A 19,438-nucleotide genomic window follows, 5' to 3' on the forward strand; every position below is an offset into this window, starting at 1 on the left:
TGCATCTGAGTCTATAGAACGGTTCTGCTGGAGGTCTCGCTGCGGGGCGTGTGCTTACTCACACCTGTACATGTTGTAGGGAGAGATCGGGCCAGATGGAACCAAGGGAGACAAAGGAGATGCTGGCATGACGGTCAGTGTGACATCATTCCCACAGGGCCCAGTTGGAAGACTCCAAATGGCCCACACACACATGCCCGTTTACCCTCTTTGTTTTGAATGCAGGAGGATGAGATCAGGGACTACGTTCGCTCAGAGATGAATCAGCACTGTGGTGAGTCTTTTCATTCAACTAATTTTTATTGTTCACAAGTTGAACTTTACATTTGGACCGTTACGCTTGAGTCACAGTATCCACTCCGCTGTGGAGCGGTAGCAGCCAAACATTTGGAAGTGATGTGTTACCTGCATCTAATCTTTATTGCCCCCCCCCCCACCCCCCACACCCCCCACACCCTTCTCTCTCTCCAATTCTCTTCGGTCCATTTGTTTGATCCTCAGCATGTGGAGGTGAGTGAACCTTCCAACTGTAACAGTAAATAAATAAATAAATGCAGCGGACTGACTCACTGTGATGAGTCATAGCTTTACTTACCTATGGAATCTAAACTAGGATGCACGATCCCATGTTTACCACATTTAAGTTATTACAACGTGTCCTTTTATATTAATAAACTGTTTTTCTATTGTGGGAAGTAAAATGTGTGCAGAAATAAATGTTAAAATCCCCAGATTTTGAACAGTTTGCTGACTCAGCGGTTAAATCGATGCAGGGCTACATGTGCAGGAGCTGCTTCAGCAGCATGAGATAAGTGATGCTGAGGCACGCTGGTAACAAACACGCAGCTTTACAGGCCAACGCACATTTTCATTCATGTTTAATTCAAGAACTGTTTCATGTTTTTAATTGCAAACTCAGTCATGACTTAAGCTTTCTGGAGTCATTGACTGTGACAACATCCTGGAAGGATTAGAACCACATCTGGTGAATCCTTTGAGCTGGTGTTTGTGTCGGAGTGGTGGAAGGATTTTTGTGGTGCTTTGAGAGGGTGTTGTTGATGTGTGTATAAAACTTTATACATGATTTAAACCCTTTGGAATTGTTCTATATTTCTGTTCCTGTCTGAAACATCACATTTGTTAAAAAAAAAAAATATATATATATATATATATATATATATATATATATATATATATAAGGAATACAAATAACTTGACTTGTTTTACACAATCATTTGAAGTAACTATGTGTTGGTAAAATAATTTGCATTTACAACATAATCAACCTTTATGGATCCCACGTCAGCTACTAACGTCCAGTCTTAAACAGAATTACACAATTTCAAAAGAATTATTCTAGAACTGACAAAATAACAGGACTAGGTTGAAGAAAGAGAACCCAAACTATGGTTTCACCTCTGCCGTGTTTCAGGGTCAGGATTCCTACAGTGGTGCCTGAAAGTTTGTAAACCTGCAACAACTGTCTACAACTCTGCTTAAAATATACTGAACCATCCTCAGATTTTCATACAAAGAAAACATAAGTAATGAAACACAAATATTTCTTATTTTGATTTAGCATTACGTACCCACAGCATCTCACTTGTAAGAACGTCAGGACTTGTGTGCTCACATGTCTTGCTTAATGATGACTTTGTCTTGTGATTCAGTTCAAGGACAGATGTTCTGACCTTTTCCTTTAGTAATTGCTTTTAATAATCAAAGTTCATTGTTCTGTCAGTAATGAAAACCTTTTTGGCCCTGATGCAGGAACACAGGCCCAATCCACAACACTACCACCACCATGCATTGCAGTAGAAGGGATTTGTATGCTAGAATTAAGTGAATTTTTTTTTCTCTAAACATAAGCCTTCACATTGAAACCAAAAGGGTTTATTTTTGTCTCAACCATATACAAGACATGTCTCCAATAGCTCTCTGGCTTGTCCACCTGATAAATCTGCAGATGAGCAATAATGTTCTTTTAGGAGAGCGGCGACGTTGTTCTTGCAACCCTGTCATGCACAGCATTGTTATTCAATTCAATTCAGTTTATTTATGAAGGGCCATTTCACAACAAGAGTTACGTCAAGTCACTTTACGAAGCCAGTGCTCCAACCGGTGCTTCTGATAGACAGTTCTCCGCTGGTGTGTGTTGCTTCATGTTCTGTGCTGCTTTGCTGATGATTCAGGATTATGTCATCAAATCCAAACATCTTATTTCAGGGTTGAAAAATATGTCACACGATAATTACTTTCATTTCAAATCAAATAACGTCTCCGTGGGGCCAATGGTAATATTTTAATGACACAGGTGGAACTAAAAAAATTTGAATATGGTGCAAAAGTCAGTATTTCATCCTAGACTGAGAGACCATCTAAAGGCTCGGGAACCGTTTGCAGGTGTTTTGGATTCATTAGCTTATTAGAGTGTGACACTTCGAGTCAAAAATATTTAACCTTTTTACAATATTCTAATTGTCTGAGATTTTGAATGTGGAGTTTTCATCAAATGTAAGCCATAAATATCTCAATTATAACAAATAAATGTCTAGCTATGCATATAATGAGTCTATCTCATATATTAGTTCAACAATTTAAGTAGAAATACTGACAATAATTAACTTTTGCACTGGATTCAACATTTTAAAGTTTCACTGGTATATGGGCCTGCCATTGGTCAGAAAGATTTGGAATATCAAGTTACAGTTCCTTCAAATTAAATCAAGTGAAGCATTTGCCGTTAATGTCCGCTTTATCAACTTTAAGGGCTTTAGTGAAAAATCTGACAATGCTTCAGGTCACATTCAGAAAATGGTTCACAAACTTTTTGCGATCACTGGTCACCTGACTGCAGAGGCAGTATTATAGTTTGTTCTCTCTCATTTAGTCACATAATGATTTTACAAGAACAATTTCTAATTTATTCTCAAAACAAACTTGTTATGCAAGAAATTTTCCCCTTGTTCAGTCTTATTAAGGCTTTGTAATGTGTATTTTTTTAATTGAAGATGTTTCAGTTCTCATTAAAGCAGAAATAAAGACAATTCTAAAAGTTTCACAAACTTTTTAAACACCACAGTCCTACCTGAGCTTTTCTCACCTCATTCTTTGCTTCTGTGTAACACCTGGTCCTTTTTTGCCTTCTGAATCTTCTCTCTGCGTTTTTTGGCGCCTATGTTTGCTCTCCTTCCTGTCCAACTTTTTCAGGTTCAGACCCAGATACTCGGTCCCAGCCCACACTCAGGGCTTGGCCTACCACAGAGCAGCAACTGCTTCTGAATGGTGAGAAGGGTGAGTTTTTCTTCCAGAGCTCAGCAATTAACTCCAGTCTCTCTTTCTGAGCACTCCTCCATAACAAACAATAAACTGCTGGTGCTACACTTGGAGATCTCTGAGCACTGGGTGGTTTTCTCAACAAGAAAACAGAGGACTCCATCTGTGGCCCACCGATAAAACATGATTCGTGTCTCTTTGTACACAGAAAACTGCTGTAGTATGGTTTAGCGGTTCTGTAATTAGAGGCATGCTGGTTTACAGCCAACAGGATATTTTCAAGGTTGTGCAAAAGAAATTTTGCAAATTTATCGAAAAGTTCTGCAAGAGGTGAAACGTAGCTCTGATATTCATTGTAGAAGATTTATTACTTAGCTGCTTCATTGGAAGGGTTTGTTCCTCTTGGTAATAATCCCATTAAATGATCAAACTTTTTTATTTTTTCGTCTCTCATGACTCTTTTCAGAAACATCGAAGCTGAACCAAATCATTCAAAGTCACTTTTGTGTCTTCTTGGCAGAATAAATCAAGCCTCTCTAAGCTAACAGTCTGATTGTTGGGCTGCTGGACTAATGCTGGTTTTTCTGAAAGGTTTTCTGGTCTCCAACAAATAATTTCAAACCTTCAACAAAATCTTGTCGAACCTGATCTATGAAACACGAGGCTTCATGATTGTTTTATAAAAGCCTGTTACGTGTTTCTTCTAGCAGGAAAACTGTTTTTGAAAGGGAGGTTTTGGGTAAATTTACTTAACTAAAGAAATCCCACGTGTAAGTAAATCTTTCTAATGTGCTTGCTGCTAGCAAGATTAAATTACTCTCAGCTCTTTAAAGACTTATGTGATTCTAACCCGCTGGCAGAGTGACCTTTATCATGGTGGCAATACATTTGCATTATCTGTCGCATTTGGTAGGTGTTGGAGCCAAGGTGCAGGTGAGTAATCAGGAGGTTCAGTAAAAGGAACTGAAGTTGAGGAAACCGGCAAAATAACACAATTAATGCAGGGAAAACAGGAAGACCTTAAAATAACTCCTGCGCTTCATTCACACAGAGAATGGAACAGATGTGGTCCGGTGTCCGTACGGCCTCTGCAAAGGAATTAATTAATTTAATTAATTAATTTATTTATTCTTTGATATTCTTTTTATGTTGGTGAAAACCTTTGTGTTTGAGGAGGTACGAAAGAACGACTTTAAAAGCGTGATCACAATGTAGGGAACTGAAAAGGTTGGAAATCTGTTGGTGCTAAAGGGTGTTTAAGCCCTCCACTCTGGCTGAAGGTTAGAGTTTCACAGTCAAACGAAGGTTGTCTGTCCTGTGCTGACTTACCTGTTTCAGGCCGGGAGCTGCGGGTGGTGGTGAACACCAATGACCCAGACTACGAACACATTTACTCCATCGAGGCTCTGGATGATCCCAGGGATGACCTGCTCTACCACGCCACACAGGCAGCCAGTGAGTCTGACAGTAATTTGTCTTTCTTACTGGATATGGTGAAATACTTTATTATAGTAAAAATATTTTTGGCTTCAATTCAGTTTTTATATACAGCACAAAACCAAGAGTTGTCTCAGGGCTCTCAGGGTAAACCTTCCAATGCAGTTCAGTTTGTTAAACCAATCAGTAAAAAGTTTCCTATATGAGGAACCCAGCAGATTGCATCGAGTCTTTTGACTAGTGTCGGTGACATCACAGCAATCCTCATTCTAAGAAAGCATTTAGCGACAGTGGAGAGTAAAACTCCCTTTTAACAGGAAGAAACCTCCAGAGCATCCTGGCTCAGTATAAGCAGCCATCCTCCACAACTCACTGGGGATCGAGAAGACAGAGCAGACACCCCCCACCACACACACACACACACACACACACACACACACACACACACACGCACGCACACACATGCGCACGCACACACACACACACACACACACACACACACCACATATACCAAGTAGTGTTTCTATGGCTACATGATGATTTCTTAGTAGATATTCTATTTAGTAAGAGATACACTTTATTGTCTTTATCTTAGTGAATTAGTGAAAATTCAACAGGTGAACTAGTAGTAGCACATTCCATGTTATAGATAGTAAAATGTTATCAGGGTAGGGAGAATGTTTAAATGGTTAGCAGTAGTGTGCCAGCCGATGGCCCCCACCATGTGGCCACCACAGCTCAGCAGAACACTGTTGTCACTTCCTCTGGGGAGAGAAACAGTTAGAGAAAATACAAAGTTAACAAATGATGAAATTAGAGTAGTAGTAGAAGGAAGTAGCAGAGTGTGGAAAGTGGTCAGTATGTCCTCCAGAAGTCTAAGCCTATAGCAGCACAACGACAGGGATAACTCTGGATAATCTAGCCTTTTAAATGGAGGCATGTGGGAGGTTGGGTCTGGGAGAAATCTGGGCTGATAGAATGGAAGCATGGTCCCTATCAAATAAAAACACATAAAGCCTAGTCTTAACAAGTAGACAAGGTGTCTGTCTAACGGACTAAAGCTGGGAGCTGGTTCCAGAGGAGAGGAGCCTGATAGCTAAAAGATCTGTCTCTCATCTTTTTAGATATTCTAAGAACCACTAGTAACTGGATATGTTGCTTTTCAAATCTAACTTGAAAAATAGCACATTTTAGATATTATTTTTTAAAGGGTTAGATGTGATCATACGCCATTTTGAGGGAATTTTTAAGCCATCCCAAGTGTCTGCATTTAAACAGCAGAGGGGTGATAGAGCTATCAGTCCTACTCTTCTGTTATCATGTTCATGTGTTGCTTCCACCTAAGTTTAATGTAATTGCGTCATTTTACTGTGTGTGTGTGTGTGTGTGTGTGTGTGTGTGTGTGTGTGTGTGTGTGTGCGTGCGTGTGTATAAGCAGGTGCTGACATTCCAGCAGCAGTTGACAATCAGAAAAAACAGAAGGTTATGCCTCTTATGGCAGACCCGTCTGGATCTGTCAGATCGAAGAGGATGGCCAAAGGGGAAGGTGAGCTAGTCCACGTGGTGTTAACTATTCTAACTAAAGATATGCATGCATGAAATCAAGAAACAGTTTCACCCCACCTTTATTCACCCCAAATCTATGTTTGCACAACCTTATTTTTCACAACTGCTCTCTCTTGGACCAGCATCCTTTTCATCTCATCCTCTCAGTTCGTCTTCTATGCATTCAGCCTTTTTCACACGTCTCTCATGCTTTAGATCCAGTGAACTTTTGTCTGCTCCCCATGGATGAGGGTGACTGTCAGCGATACACCCTGCGTTGGTACTTCAGCAGCCAGACCCAAGCCTGCAGGCCTTTTGTCTATGGTGGCTGTAAAGGAAACAACAATCGTTTCTTTCAGCAGGAGGAGTGTGAGGAAGTCTGCACCAGGACGACCGGCGAAGGTACAAGAACCACACAGAAACTCCTTTAAATATTTAACAGACACAACTAATACAATGTCTGTCTTTCAGGTCCTCGTCTCCTAAAAACGACACGGTGATTGTGGCGAACCCTCCTCTGACAAGGGACAGATTCAATAGATCCTTTTGTTTTCAAATGTCAGTGGTTCAGTTTCTTTTTGTTTATTTATTGTTTATTAGAACCCATCCAGATTTTAGCCGTCTTTGAATGAACATACCACGACCACACTTCAGTTTAATTTTAACAAAACAAGAGAATAGTTAAAACGACTACTGTGTGTGAGGTGAGAAAACAAGAGTTCACGTCTCAGTCCAACATTTGTTTTTCTCATTTTTATTTAGCCTCAGTATTGAAGTACAGTTCAGTTCAGCAGTCGGACTAAAAGCTGGATATGAGCAAGGACGAGAGCAAATGACTCCACTAACCCTAGCATTTATTGTAATAAAGAAAACAGAAACCTAATTTTGCTGCAGAGACCGTGGCTGTTTTATTTTTACAACAGAATAAAGTAATTCAAATTCAAATTCCAAAAAACTTTAATCATCCCTGAGGGGCAATTGTTTAATGATTAAATCTGGCTTCAAAACTAATATTTATTCATTTTGAAAAATCAGCAGTTTAGCTCATTCCAGAATAAAAACAAATAATCCAACCCCAAGATGCAAAGGACAGAAATACAACTGACTATGTATGTTTCATCTAAATGTGATTTAAAAGAAAATGGCTGATTAATGGGCTGCTTCTACGACCTTTTCAGTTTGGACTCCAAATATTAGTTCAGAGCAACTTCAGATCATGCATGTTGTTCAAGTAAAGAAAGCAACACGTGATACATATCATCCATACTTTTTACTAACAGCAACTGTGTTCATTTCCCTATCCTGATTCCAATCATATTCCAAAAGGGATGTTTTTGAAAACGGTCCCTCTGCCTAGGGCTGTTTCTAATCCTGATTTATTTGGGATTATGTGAATAATCTCTCATAATTGTGTGTACAGATGAAAGTGGTTGGAACATAACGTTTAGTTTATCTCAGCCTCTCTAATCTTCACCAGCAGAGAATATCCAAGAGCCTAAATATGGGGTGTATTTTCTATTAGGGTTGTCTTTAAAACACGTTTGGGTTTTTCAGAATCAGGATTAGACATCAAACAGATCTCAGAATCAGATTTTTACATTTATCACTTAACCAGCTTACTCGAAAGCTGCCAAACATAAAAAATCGTCCTTGTAAACAAATACATCCAGAATTTGCAGATTTTCCCAACAAACCTTTTATGCATCTTTATATCAAAGTAACCATAAACATCATAAAATGGTTTATTATTCTTGAAAATGAAGAATCAAGCACAAAAGTCTTTGTACATAAAGTATTTTATTATTTGGGGGAAAGTTGTTACTTTTATCATGGATGCATGTTTACCTGCCAAACAAAAGGTGCTATTTTTTAGAGGTATTTTTATATTTTTGTGTTGAAAGTGTCTGCTTGTGTTTCTGTATGGTGCACATGTCTGTTTCTGTCATTTCTAATAAACCCGATGTTTGAGTAACAAATAAAGTCAATGTCCGGTTTGGTTTTTGAGCTGGAACATGTTATAAAACACAGCAATAAATGTCTGAAAGCAGATAATCTCATCTAATCACGTCACAATCGCTCAACGGAGAGGACAAGGAACCAAAATTAGGTGTGTGAGGAGGTGTATGACTTATTAGATGTTCTAATTTCATCAGCAGATTTTATTAATGAGAGGATTTTCCGCCTGTTGGCCTCGACTCCACCTCCCGTGTTTCTCTCCTAGCTCTCTGCCTTCGGTTGATTTCCCCTGATTCATGTCACACTCATTCCACGTCAACTTCACCTTTCTTCATCTGGCATCAGCAAGCTTCATCAGCTCCTCTTCCTTCGCAGGACTTCATCTCAGAAGATACCTGAGCCTTTTTCTCGTTAGGCTGTAAGGTTTTCATCTGTGTTGCATGTGTGACAAATGTACCTACAGTAAAATGAAAGAACGTGCTTGCATCCACCAGGAGAGGGAAAAAGGTAACATTTCCAAGAGCTGACTTTTTATCAGAACTCTGAAGACTAACAGATTTTATTAGCTGTTACTCCCAGAACAAAGATGTTTGCCATTTTATTGTTTTCATACTCATAAAAGATTTCAACATATATAAAATAAGATAAACCCCCTAGTAAATTGTTGTTGCAAATTCAGATCAAACCACTTTTGGCCTTAAAGAGACTTTGTCCTAGCCTAGTGAACTAGACCAAATTCTTGCTTTGCAAAAGTTCGGTCCAGAAACACTCCATTGGAACCTCTGCATTCTGGCTGGCCAATCACAGCTCTCTGGAAGGGTTTCAAACACATTGCTGTGATTGGTCAATAATGGTGCGCCAATTATAGCACTCTGTCTGCTTTGTGAACCAATCACAGCGCTTTATCCGCTTTGTGGGCCAATCAGGGCCCTCTATTCGTGTGGCGGGCGAGATGATGCAACAGACTGGAACAAGATGTCGACAGCTTGTTTGAAACAGCTTTTACACCAATTTTGGACTATTTGGACTTTATAACCAGGAGCAGATAGATGTATTTAAGTTATTTTTGTTAGAAAAACAACAATGGACCACCTCATTTACGACATCCGTTGCGGAGAGAACGTCACGTTGTGTATTGCCCAGTAGCATGCGGTGATCATTTGAAAGACAACGGTAGAACCCGCCCAACAACCGAGAGCTGTCAATGCAGTGTTGCCAGACTAAATAATATATTTAAAATAATATATTTATTTAGTCTAGGTTGCCAGGCTAACAATGTGTAGTTTTTACCGTTAATCTCTGGAAATATCTAATGAAATGTTGTTGAAACTGACTGAAATGATGCCCAGTTGTTGGAAAATATTGGCGACTTCGTATCATATAATCATAAAAATTGGGTCTAATATACATGGGAGTGGGTCTAACTATCTGGGCGATGCCATATTAGATGCCATGTTTCCTTCTACGGGAGCAAGTGAGGACAAAATACATTTACTGAACAGTTACAAAATTTTCACCATTCATAAACGTTGTTTTGCACATTTACCTCTTCTCCCACTGCCAGTGATGAAAGGGTGTCTGATGTGCTCATCATTTTGCTGGGGGTTGAACGATCTGTTGAAATACATGCACCAAGGGATTTTTGACCCTAATGGTGTGCCGTTGGTACGGTCTTACTCGAACACTAAAATAACTGCTTGCTTACAGTGATTTAGGTATGTACTGCACTTATTACCAGGGAAAATATACACAGTCATTGTAAAGCATCCAGATGGAGTATCAGGATTAGTACCTTCACCAGAAACCTGTCCTATCCGAAGACTGTAGAATTTATGAGCCAACCCTCCGTGACGTCGCCCATTGGTTTCTGAACAGCTGAGCTAAGTCCAGTGGGCAGCTCCCATCAATGCCCATCAATGCTATCTTGGCCTTGTCACAGGTCTTGTCACTCCCGAACAAAGAGGTGGAGCTGAGAGCGGAGCTGTGAGGATGTGGGCAGATGATTGACACCCATTGAACCAATGTAGCTATGTGCTAACTCAGTGGTTCCCAAACTTATTTAGCCGCGCACCCCCTTCTATGTCCCGACCATGTCGATGCACCCCCCCCCCCCCCCCCCCCCCCAGCCCCCACATCGGGGCATGGCTATATATATATATATATATATATATATATGTATATATATGTATATATATATATCAGATGTCAAGCTAAACAGAGAGGGTTAAAAAAATTCCCCATCACTTTCATTTTTTAAATAGTAATTAATAAGCATTCGATACATTACAATTTCCTTTGATTTCATTTTGAATAAATATTTAGAGTGCACAGGTAGCACATAAACAATGCAATTTAATGGTTTTCTTAAAGTAGGAACGTTTAACCTGTGCGGCCAGAGCGCTCTCCTTCCTTCTGCTCTGCGTAAACCTGAGCTGGTCACCTACTTGTGCGTAATCAAATGTCAATAGGGGACAAGATATAGCCATGATGTTCACTTTTACCTCAGACCGACTTATTGCTGTTTTATGGTGTGGCTGAATCTGCGATCCGCTGTCATGCGGACCGGAATAACAAATGCTGCAGTAACAGGAGATGTGGTCAGGTTCATGAGGAGTCACTGGCTGGAGCGGACCCGACTCATCCCAGAAACTAATATCTTAAATTGACCTTGAATGAAAAATAACCTCTTAAAAGTTTTTATCACGGTGGAGGCAGCGTTCATTTCTGCCTTCAGTCTGATGGCGCGCCGGAGTTAAAGCAGCGTGTGCGCTTATTGAATCTGTGGGTGTGTGTGCACGCGCACGCGCACGGCACAGCCGCTTAAGTCACCGCGTCTCGCGCTATTTAAACCAATGTTGTAAAATGACTTCTGCCCAGCCCAGATGTGCTCACTTGTGCACCCATGAGCCGTGGTTCAGCCGGAACGCGTCTGACCTCTGACAGACGCACTCTGAACTTCAGATCGTCAGCGCGCTGTCAATAGCCTGAATGGGAATCATTTCTTGTTATTTTGTTACATCCACAATGTTCTGTGTGTGAGGTTTACAACGTCAGAATACCTGCATGAGACAGGTGTTAATTACAATCTGCCAGAATGATTCACTACCTTCAGATTCCTCCAACACCGTTAAAAATGATCAAATACGGAACATATCAGCGTGCGCAGGCCAGAGTGCTGAAGCTCGGCGCATTGTTATTATGAAGCTAGGGCACATGTGGAGGACACGTGCGCGCGTGCAAAAATATACTTGTTTTCAATTACATTTATTGTGCCCACTTACTTTTTCTTTGGCCCACCCACAAATGAGTTTCTACGCTAATGGTGACATATGACATACTTCTCTGAGCTCCGCAGCCATTACACTTTTCACCTCGCGCACCCCCTAGCAGCAGCTCGCGCACCCCCAGGGGTGCGCGCTCCACACTTTGGGAATCCCTGTGCTAACTAAATCTAATGATGCCGGTGTGCTCTTTTAGCCAGAACAATGCAGTGACGTGAAACACACATCAGCTCTCCAAACTACAGTGTTTCGGTGTTCTCCCTCAGATAGCGCCAGAGCTAAATCTAATGATGCCGGTGTGCTCTTTTAGCCAGAACAATGCAGTGACGTGAAACACACATCAGCTCTCCAAACTACAGTGTTTCGGTGTTCTCCCTCAGATAGCGCCAGAGGCCACCAACACGGTTAGTGATCAGTACTGCCTCCATCTCTTCGGCAGCCACAGTTTTGCAGTCAGAGAGATCCTCTAGAACAGGGGTGGGGAACCCTGGTCCGTCAAGGGTCGCTATCCAGCATATTTTAGTTTCAACCCTGCATCATCACACCTGATTTCATTCAGCAGGTGATTAATAAGCTTCTGCAGAGGTTGATGAGCTGCAGAACATGTGAACCAACCACTGAATCAGAGGTGTTGGAGCAAAGACATGCAGGATACCGGCTCTCGAGGACTAGGGTTCCCCACTCCTGCTCTAGAAGGTAGGGAGAATAGTCTTCTAGGGGGTAAAGAGGGAGCTGCATTTTTTGTCGCTACCATGTTGGCTTCACTTTCACCAGGAGGAGATTACCCCTTGGTCACACAGTCTCTTACATGTCTACTGCCCTCTAGTGGATTATCTACAGGTGGCGAGGGCCCATTTTATTTATTTATTTGAACTGTTATATGAAAAAACATGATAAAATAAAACATATTATGCTTCTTACATTAATACTAGCCATTAAAGATGCATTAAAAGTGACAACTTTTATTCTATAACTTTCTGCCTTTTCATAAAAAGACCAAACAGACAGTTTAGAGGTGCCCTTTACCACTTGGTGACATCATTGGACCTTTTAAGCCCCCAGGAAGGTGTATATATTTACCCTAAGGTCCAATGTTTGTTCAACACCTTGCAAAGGTCTAAATTGTGCACTAAGGAATAAAAAATGTGCGGCTTTCGTACCTAAAGCTAAGCACATCAAAATTATTTTTGATTCCAGAAAACACAGGATCAGATGGTGTTTCCTTGTACAAGAACATACGAGTGCTTGGTCTACTTAACGGTGGATGGTAGAATTGCAGGAAAAAAATTCTGGGACGCATCCTCTGCAGTGTTCCTCTGGATCATGGGGTGTTTCGGCCTTTAAACACTGTACACCCTCCTCAGAGGTGGCCAGCTGTAGGTTGATCAGACCTCAGCTTGCATCCCGAGTCCAACTAGCCATTAAAGTGTGCAACCTGGCACACTTCTTGGGGGTCCAAATGGGGTCATTCGTCTTCAGCCAGAGCCACTGGCTCTTTCTGCTGCCTCTGATGTAGCTTTGATGGCTCTGCGCTGTTTCTGGCCCATGATTCCTAGATCCCTTAATAGTTTTGTGATAGATGTTCCCACAAACCCTCTGCACCCGACCTCCACTGGGCAGACCTCCACATTCCAGCCATGATGTTTTGCTTCGGCGGCTAGGTCAGCATACAGCAGATGCTTCCGCTCAAAGAACTACTCCATGGAATCCTCCCAGGGTACGGTGAGTTTGATCATATAAACCTTCTTTATGGAGGAGGACCATAGCACCAGGTCAGGCCTAACGGTGGTGGTAGCTATCTCCGAGGGAAACACCAGTTGTTTGCCAATATCTGCCAGCATCTTCCAGTCACGTGCTAGGCACAGCTGGCTTCTCTCTGATGATTTAGAGCTGCTATTAGTGGCTGCTGTGCCTTCACAGATGAAGGCAGTTGCCCATGGTGGTGTTGAGATGTTAGGTACTGAAAGGGTGTTGATGCTGGATCCTTTTTCCTCCAGTGTAGCAGCAAGGCATCTCAAAACTTGGTTGTGCCACCAAGTGTATCGTCCTTGGGTAAGGCTTGTTTTACACCAAGTCAGTATGTGCCAGAGGGAGGCTGGCTTGGAGCACAGGACGCACCCATGATCTTCACCAAACTACTGGTGGAGATTAGTTGGTGTTGGTAGGACATCATATGTGGCTGTGATGGGGAAGCTCAAGTTCCTAGCTTCCATGGCCCATACATCCCTCCAGCACAACTTCTTCCTTTCGACACCTTCCCACCATGTTCACCGTCCCTGCTTGCCAAGGGCGACTGCCTTGGCCCACCTTGCAGATTCCTCCTGACGTCGTACCTCATCCACCATCATCTTCCTCCGTGCTGGAGCAGTAGCAGTTCTCCAGGATGGGCGGCTAGTTTTTAGTCCAAGGCCTCCCCTTCCTAGGTTAATGTTCCCCACAATGTCAGCATGTTTAAGAGCTGCCGTTGCCTCCTCTACTGCTCTTGCTGGTCTCCACTTGCGTCCGGAAACCAGGTTTGGTACGTTTTCTCTGCTCACCGGATCTGTGATATCATTCAAGGTCAACTGCAACGATGCTTTGGCACACTTGAACTCTTCCGTAAGGCTGGTAATTGGCAGCTTGAGGACACTATCTCCATAGAGGCTTGTGGTGGTGAGGCATTTCTAGATGTAGGCTGTGACTCTTCTCTCCAGCTTCTCTACTGTCATGATGGGCACCTCATAAAGTGCCAAGGGCCACAGTACTCGGGGTGAAAGGCCTAACTGGAAGCACCAGGTAGTTGGATTTTGTCAATTGCCTGTAAGCCTGCATTGATGTCACTGCACAGTTGCTTCACCTGTTTATCATTCAAGCTTCTGTCGTAGAACCTTCCGAGACTTTTGACTGGCTGCTCGGATACAGTAAGAATTGGGTCATCACAGATGAAGAACTGCAAGTCAGTAAGCACTCCCTTCACCACTGAGATGCTGCATGACTTAGACGGTTTAATCTTCATACGGGCCCACGTGATGATCTCCTCCAATTTACCAAGTAACCTCCTGGTGTATGGAACGGTGGTAGTCAAGATGGTAATGCCATCCATATAGGCTCTGAGGGGAGGAAGACGCCGGCAGGAGCCGATTCTTTGTCCACCTACAACCCACTTTGAGGCTCGGATGATAATCTCCATTGCCATGGTGAAAGCCAGGGAAGAAACAGTACATCTGGCCATAATGCCTACTTCCAGGCACTACCAAGAGGTGGTAAACTCAGAAGTACAAAAGCAAAATTGCAGGTTCTGAAAGTAGTTTTTGACAAGGCCGCCGGGTCGACCCAGGACACGTTGGAGAGGTTACATGTCCAACCTGGTCTGGGAACGCCTTGGGGTCCTGCCGGAGGAGCTGGTGGAGGTGACCGGGGAGAGGACGGTCTGGAGCTCCCTAGTTGGGATGCTGGCCCTGTGACCCGGATCCGGATAAGCGGAGGAAGACGACGACGACAAAAATAAATATGTAGGAAAATATGTTATTTAATTTAAAAGAGTAAGTAATAAAACACTGATAAAATATATAAAATATGGTAAAAACAGGCTAAAAGAGATCAAAATCACTTAAAAGCTATACTAAAAAGGTGAGTCTTGAGCCTGGTCTTAAAAACAAGAACACTCTCTATGGCCCTGAGGTCCTCTGGCAGACTGTTCCAGAGGCGAGGGCCATAAAACTGGAAGGATGCCTCGCCTTGGTAGTGTGTCCTGACTTTTGGAATGATGAAGCGATGGCTGCCAGAGGAGCGCAGGGACCGTGAAGGCTCGTGTTTATGAAGCAGTTCTGAGAGATAAGAAGGCCCAAGACCATTGAAACATTTAAAAACCATTAAAATAACCTTAAAATCAATCCTGAAACGTACAGGAAGCCAATGCAGCTTGTTTAAGAAAGGTGTAATGTGCTCCTGTCTCCTGGTCTTAGTCAGGACACGAGCTGCTAAATTTTGTAGGAGTTGTAAACCTGGGGTACTCTTTTTGGGAAAACCAGAAAGCAGGGCATTACAGTAATCTATTCTACTGGTGATAAAAGCATGCATCAGCGTCTCTGTATTGGCCAGAGAGAGAAAGGGGTGGACTCTGGCGATGCTTTTCAGGTGATAAAAAACAATTTTTGTAATATTCTTAATGTGGGGAATAAAAGTTAGCTCGGAGTCAGAAATAACACCCAGGTTCTTCACTTGAGAAGACAAATTAATATTTAGTGACTGTAGCTTTGGAAAAAGTTTCTCTCTCTGGGTCTCAGGACCGATAACTAAAACTTCGGTTTTGTCCCGGTTAAGCTGGAGAAAGTAGCATGTGTGCATGTGTGCGTGTGTGTGTGTGTGTGTGTGTGTGTGTGTGTGTGTGTGTGTGTGTGTGTGTGTGTGTGTGTGTGTGTGTGTGTGTGTGTGTGTGTGTGTGTGTGTGTGTGTGTGTGTGTGTGTCTGAGGAGAGTTTTGATTAAGGTTGCATGTTGAAGATTGACTGCTAAATTGTGTCTGTGAAACAAGGGGAGACTTAACGACCCTAACTAAATTAATATTCACTTTGGCCACTCTGGGATCGTAAAGTCTCTCTCTCTGAGCATAAAGTCATGTTCAAGACTCAAGGTTGTCCTTTACAGACCAGTGTTGTGTGCGAGCACCAGTCTGGGTGCAGTAATTTAATAAAATAAATAACTGAAAACTCCTGTGCATGAATCTACTAAGTAAACTGAGGAACCATTTTATTTGTTTTTGAAATATAATCACTGTGAGTTTAACTTTCATGCTGAACATGAAAATCGTCTCTTACCCTTATTTCCTGCATTTGATGGCGATAGAAGATAGACGAGCAAACGCTCTGATTAGAAAAGCCAGTGACATTTACATCATGATGACAAGTCAGGGACTCACTCCTCTGGGCTCGCATGTGGAAGGCTCTTGTTGATTCAGCGTCCAGGAGTGAGCAGTGCACGTCTCGGCTAGTAGAAACTAACCGTTAGTGTTAGAAACTCCACAACACAACAGAACTCCTTCAGGTTTGTGTTATTTGTAAAGATAAGACAACGTTGGTGAGCAGTACAGAGTCACTGAGTCAGGTGCTGTTAGCCAGTCAGAGGTTGAGATGTCCAAATGTCAGGAAACAAGACTCTAAATCCTGCTGCCTGCTCATCACAGCTTCACACAACTCCTGCTTTAGAAATCAGTGGGACAGAGAAATGCCAGGGCCCAATTTTTTGTCCCAGTCCACCCCTGTTTAGATGTGCATGTACTACACTGACTGATTGGTTTGGATAGAGCCTGGGTTTGAACCAACAGGTTACAGGGAGAACTCCCAACCCCTGAGCCATTTGATGTTTTTAAAGTTATTACTGAAACCCACCTAGAACCAAGGCCAGTTTGCTCAAAATTTAACCCTAACCATCATGAGGACCCATAGGGGAGGGTCTTTGCAGTATGTTCTAATAGGTAACGGGCTTCAACGGCTTCAACACAAACGGTTGTTTTCCGCTAGGTCCTAGTGCTCAACCAGTATCTATGTGTTTAATGTAACGTAATGTTGTTTTTGGACGGTAAAAAGTGCAGGGGTCAAAACTTGACTTTGGAAAAAGGTGCAAAATGACATCCATGCTCAGCGTAGCTATTAGAAAAATATCTTTTTCATGCCATTGTCCCGTTTTGGCTCTTTTACCCGACAATGCCTTACCCCGGCTTTCCACGGGAGCCGTCAGCAGCACGTTACTGCAGCAGCACGTCATAGCTGCTGATAGGAACCGCTGTGGTCAACAGAACCTTTTCCACCGGACCCGTCAGCAGCGCGAGTCGGCCGCGTCTCAGTAGCAGCATGTCGCGGCCTTTACGCGCCGGTTCTATTTTCTACGCGCGACGCCTCTGAAACGGGTTAAGTTCAACATTTTTGGGGAAGGAAAGACAGGAAATCGGACGCGGAAATGGAGAGAATCTATCGAGATTTTCAGAATAAAGAACGTACTGCCTTTCAGTTGATTTACTTTTAAAAAAGGTTACTAACTGTGTGTCCCCGTGAGAAGTTATCACCTAGCTAGCGGTCTCCTTTGTTTTTCAGGTCCGTATTGGCGATTATAAAATGGACAGAACATAAAACACAAACATTTTGGAGCCATGTTGTAGTTTTCTCCTGCTTGTTGTTGTGTTTACTGACGAAGTCACTCGTGTGACTTCGTGCTCTGTCGGTGACAGCTGCTCCCCTGCTGCTTCGCGTCTCGTGGGAAGGGCCAAGCAGCAGCTTACGCGAGCAAGACATGCTGCTGCAGTAACGTGCTGCTGACGGCTCCCGTGGAAAGCCGGGGTGAGGCGAGGTAAGCAGCAGCGAAAACCTCTTAGAAGACAGAAGAAAACACCAGAAAGCAGACGTGACATTGATGAGGCCGGACATCGTTCGAAAGGAAGGAGCAAGGGTGGGGGTGGGATGCAACATGCTTTTGTAGGACGCAGCAGAAATGCCCATGGAGAATCATTATTTAGAAGATTCTTGTTGATTGCGCAGAAGTAAAAAAAAATAACAATGTTTGAAATGTACTTTTCAGAACAACCTTTTGGGTGTTGCATTGCAAGTAAAAAAATATCCAGTTTAGGAACCATCCAGGCAAACCTAGATGATTGATGCTGTGAAAGATATCGTGTTATTAGGCTCGGGGTGCCTGAATCCATCCCTGAGTAAAATAAAGAGAAGAAATCAGTGAGTGAAAGTAAAAGTAATCACTGATTCTCCCACCCTCGTCGAGTAAAAATAGATAAATGAGCAGTTAAGTGTCCGCTTTAGAAATACTCAGAGAGGGTCCGTTTTAGATTTCAGACAGATAAGTCATTTAGGGGTTTTTAGACCAGAAGGCATGTTAAGTATTCAAACCATGAAATTCAAATTTAAAGAGAGGACAGAGATCACCAAAGTGAGTTAATAATGCATTTGGCTTGTGGTGCAGCCACTGCTGCCTCAGAGGTTTCAGAGTTTCATTAAGCTGATTGGCTGGTCCTATCTGTGTGGTCTTCAGATGTAAAAATTATCAGCATAACTTCCGGGTTTAAGAGATTGAGAATGATTCTGATGGACGATTTTAATTCTGTTTTCTTTTTCATAAACAAACTTATTACAATTTATAATGAAAAACTTCTTTAATTAGGTTTCATCTTATTCTACTGCAGTCTTTTGTTGTTTTACACAATTCAAATAGTCACTATAAAAGATAATCGTGAGACATGTTAGCTCACTTAACTACAACTGAACTCAACAGCAGAGGTGTGAAAAAGATTCACATTTACTTAGGTGGAAGTATAGATACTAGGGCAGGGGTCGGCAACCTGTTCCCATCAAAGAGCCATTATTACCCGTTTCACACAGTAAAGGAAACACTGGGAGCCACAGCAGCCGTGGCTTTGTGGGCGGGGCCTACCCTCAGACAGCAGAGAGCTGCTTTAACCAATCACAACAGGTGACAGCAGCCAGTACGGGTCGCTCGTGTACGTCAAAGTTATCTTTCATAAGACGATAATCAATAAAACGATTTATATAAAGTGGATTCAGAAGCTGTAGCCCGTCTCTGCCTACAATATTTTGATATTTTTCACCCTGTTGGTGGTTTTACTGAGCAGGTGCCACTTTTGTCATACGTTTCTTTTTAAAACATGTTTAGACTGTTCAGAATACAAATCCAGGCTCTGTCACGTTTGATTGTTGTAATTAAACTTTGTAGGTGGGGAAGGTCAGAAAAGGATCAGATCAATTTTTTATCCCCTCATTTACAGTGACAGAGATAATGGCGCAGTGCGCCTGGCTCTGGTGTTAATCAAGTTAAATTATATCTCCTTGCAACAATTTTCACAAGAAAACAGAACAGTTAAAAGCTGGGCTTGTGTTGACCGGACAGTTCCCGTATTCAGGGGCGGCGTCAGGCCTGGCTACTTGGGCTCAAGCCCCGAATCTT

At 42.4% G+C, this 19,438-nt stretch overlaps 1 protein-coding gene across 1 annotated transcript in view; it reads left to right on the forward strand.

Moving 5' to 3' along the window:
• col7a1 (collagen, type VII, alpha 1) overlaps nucleotides 1–8,238 on the forward strand; it is a 103,787-nt gene extending 95,549 nt beyond the window's left edge. Inside the window, exons 112-119 of the mRNA XM_070549245.1 lie at nucleotides 80–133; nucleotides 226–274; nucleotides 502–510; nucleotides 3,211–3,294; nucleotides 4,615–4,731; nucleotides 6,149–6,259; nucleotides 6,475–6,660; nucleotides 6,730–8,238. Of these exons, the coding sequence (XP_070405346.1) occupies nucleotides 80–133; nucleotides 226–274; nucleotides 502–510; nucleotides 3,211–3,294; nucleotides 4,615–4,731; nucleotides 6,149–6,259; nucleotides 6,475–6,660; nucleotides 6,730–6,758 (639 nt within the window). The 3' untranslated portion in view covers nucleotides 6,759–8,238. The remainder of the gene's footprint in view (nucleotides 1–79; nucleotides 134–225; nucleotides 275–501; nucleotides 511–3,210; nucleotides 3,295–4,614; nucleotides 4,732–6,148; nucleotides 6,260–6,474; nucleotides 6,661–6,729) is intronic.
• Nucleotides 8,239–19,438: the final 11,200 nt, after the last annotated feature.

Source organism: Nothobranchius furzeri, chromosome 3 (assembly GCF_043380555.1).
Source record: "Nothobranchius furzeri strain GRZ-AD chromosome 3, NfurGRZ-RIMD1, whole genome shotgun sequence".
Classification (NCBI taxonomy): Eukaryota; Metazoa; Chordata; class Actinopteri; order Cyprinodontiformes; family Nothobranchiidae; genus Nothobranchius; species Nothobranchius furzeri.